This window comes from Malus sylvestris, chromosome 8 (assembly GCF_916048215.2).
Source record: "Malus sylvestris chromosome 8, drMalSylv7.2, whole genome shotgun sequence".
Lineage (NCBI taxonomy): Eukaryota > Viridiplantae > Streptophyta > Magnoliopsida > Rosales > Rosaceae > Malus > Malus sylvestris.
Genome location: NC_062267.1, coordinates 22,271,356 through 22,274,413, shown reverse-complemented (window position 1 = coordinate 22,274,413; position 3,058 = coordinate 22,271,356). Strand labels below are relative to the sequence as shown.

The 3,058-nt window shown below is 44.8% G+C and overlaps 1 protein-coding gene across 1 annotated transcript; it reads right to left on the bottom strand.

Moving 5' to 3' along the window:
* Positions 1–446: 446 nt before the first annotated feature.
* LOC126631441 (uncharacterized) lies at positions 447–1,277 on the bottom strand. The gene has a single exon (XM_050301568.1). The coding sequence runs from the start codon at positions 1,275–1,277 to the stop codon at positions 447–449; it is 831 nt and encodes a 276-aa protein (XP_050157525.1).
* Between the last annotated feature and the right edge of the window lie 1,781 nt (positions 1,278–3,058).

The following is a 3,058-nucleotide window of genomic DNA, read 5'->3' as shown; positions in this document are numbered from 1 at the left end:
CAATTTGTTTATCCTCTCGCATTGGAGAGCAGACCCTTTTGGGTGTCAGGGAATTAGTTTACCCTCTCGGGAGAGCAATTAGTTTATCCTCTCGCATTGGAAAGTAGACACTTTTGGGTGTCGGGAAATTGGTTTACCCTCTCGCACTGGAGAGCAGACCCTTTTGGGTGTCGGGGAATTGGCTTACCCTCTCGCACTGGAGAGCAATTAGTTTGTCCTTTCGCACTAAAGAGCGAACCCGTATGAGTTTTTAGCAATCGTTGTGGACAGCAGTTGAGCCATGCTTGTGAATAACTTCTTGAATCTTCATTGAGAATAAAGAAATAAATCAACTGTGTTGGAAGGCAGAAACTGCATAACAAACTAGATAATCTTCGACTTGTGAAGCTTTGTTCGTCGAACTGCTTGAGACTTCAAACTTATTTGGAAAAAAAACCAAACGAGGTTTAGGGGGTGATAGAGACTTCCCCTGCTTGTGTAGGCTGTTTCGTTGACTTGTCAGGATACTCGTCGCATCGGCCCTTATTTGTCAGCTTCTCAAGATACTGCTTCCAATTCAGGCAACCGTTGGTAGTGTAGCCTGGTCCTTGATGAAATGCGTAATACTTTGTATAATCCAGCCTGGTAAGATTGCCTTTCATGGGTGGAGGCAGTTCGAACCAAGGTTCGTTCTTCAGCTTGCAGAGAATTTGGCCGATTAGAACTGTGAATTTAGTGAATGTTTCAAGCGCTGAGTCTTCTTTGGTTGGGGAACGTTCCATGTGCTTCTTTTCTGACTTGTTTTTGTTAGACTGCATGGCCTTATCCCATAGTGCATGCTTTTCTGCCAAAGCATATGAAGCTGCTAGGGTTAGTTCTTCTCCCATGATCAGTTTTTTGAATAAAAGATGTTCAGTGGGAAGTCCATTTCTAAATGCTGCCGTTGCTATGTCTTCGTTGCAACCAACAATCTTGGCCTTCTCCGCTTTGAATCTCTTGACATAGTCGCGAATTGTCTCCCAAGGGTCTTTTACGATTTTGAAGAGATGGTCGGATGTCCTTTTAATTGAGCGATCAGAAGAATACTCCTTAGTGAAAATAAAGGAAAGTTTGTTAAAACTCCGGATCGACTGGGGTGGCAGAGTGTGAAACCAGTTTTGCACCTCGCCTTGTATAGTTGTGGCAAAAATTTTGCACATAAGCGCATCGTTGCTCCTGTAGAAGATTATGGTACTGCGGTAGTGCTTGAGATGTCGATCTAGATCGTCGTCTCCCTTGTACGGAATGAAGTGAGGCATAGTGAACCCGCGAGGTGGATCTATCCGTTCGATCTCATTTGTGAATGGTGATATGCTTATGTTAGTTATGTCTCGTCAAAGTGCATCGTCAATAGCCTTGTTATGTTGGAAATTGTGCAATCGTTCGGTTATGAATCTCTCAACTTCTTCTTGAATTTGCCTCTGCTGGGGCAGTGAAACTTTCAGCTGCTTCCAACCTTGACCTATGGGTCTAGGCCGCTATTCCTTATGCTCAACTCATCCATGTTGCGGCTGCGGTGCATATGGCATGTACCTGGTAGGCGAACGAGGTGTTCGCAGGCTGCCAGTTGAACTTGAGTCGGATTGAGTGACTGCTTCTCTCCGTCTTTCGTGTTGCCTACTCTAATGTGAGGTGGAGAATGCTCCTTGCGAGCCTAGTTGTGAATGAACATTTCGCCTAGAAGGTTGTCCATGTTGATAATCGGAGTGTGACCTCAACCGTGAACATATGCTCGTCTGTGGGCTTGATTGCGAATGCATGCTCCTCTGCGTACTAAGACAAGAGTATACAATATCCCAAGGAACCAGGTAGGGAGCGTAAATTGCCAGAACGCTTGGAACGTGGCTAGTTAAGAGACTTTTACCGAGACGCTGGTGGAGAGGTTCGTCTGCCCTTGTCCAACTTCAGGACACCTCGTCTGAGGCACGTTGGATCTCGGTGTGTTGCAAAAGTTGATTCACCAAGGTTGTCTGTTGTGCAAGGGCGCTCGTCAACTCTATAACTTGTTGAGACAAGTGTTGTTCGCCATTTAGATTAGAAGAGCTTGAAAGGAATGTGCCTACTTGAGTAATGGAAGTGTGGTAGACTCCGGGTGCAAGATTTAAGTTGGGAAATGTCAAATCCGCGAAGAAATGTGGTGAAAATACTCCCGACTTAATGGTAGGTTCGAATGGTTGAGATAGTCTTGAGCCGACTTGGGCTGCTTGGGAGGTCACAAGGGCAGGTTGGGCCGCGGAAGTAGGCTGGGCCAAAGGAGTGGGTTGCCTAGCGGGAGCAGGCTGGGCCGCGGGAGTAGGTTAGGCCACAGGAATAGGCTGCTCGGTGGAAGCAGGTTGGGTCGCGGGAGCAGGCTGCTCAATGCGTCGTGCATGCAAATGCGAGGCTTGGGCTCGGGCCCGTGCAAGCTTGGATAGCATGGCTTAGGCCATGGTGAAACCTTGTAGTGGTGGTGCCACTCTGCTTACAACCGCATTTTGCCCCATGGATCTCCGCGATCTCATTTCTTAAGTATTAGAATTTTCACTTATGAAATTTTCACGTTTTATCAAAAACCTTTGCAAATAAAAAAATTCTAATAATAAGAACGTATGAAAAATATTCAAATGGGCTAAAAAATAGAGAAAAAAACCTTTTTATGCGAGAGTTTTCTACGAGTATGGATTTCAACTCTCAATAAAAGCACCAATTTGTGGATGCAAATTTTTGCCTTCTCCTTCTTTGACAAAATTGCACCTACAAAACAATCAACATCTTTGGTCAAGGCCAAGAACCTCACGCACCCACGATGAATGGGGGGCTTTGGCCGAAGAACCTCCGATGCCAAAGTTAGAATTTAGAGAGAAAAAGTGTTTAGAGGATTTTTGGGAGTTTTGTAAGAGTATCAACTTAGCTTTTTAGAAGAAATAGGGTCCTACATATAGGGAATGAGGTGGCCGGCCCTTAGAGGATTTTGTATGAAAATGGTGATTAATTTGGTGATTAATGGATTAATCGAATTAATCCATTAATTAGCCTAATTAATCTAATTTGTATGGAAAGT

Coding starts and splice junctions, on each gene's coding strand:
- LOC126631441 (XM_050301568.1), bottom strand. CDS start 1,277: ATGCCTCACTTCATTCCGTACAAGGGAGACGACGATCTAGATCGACAT.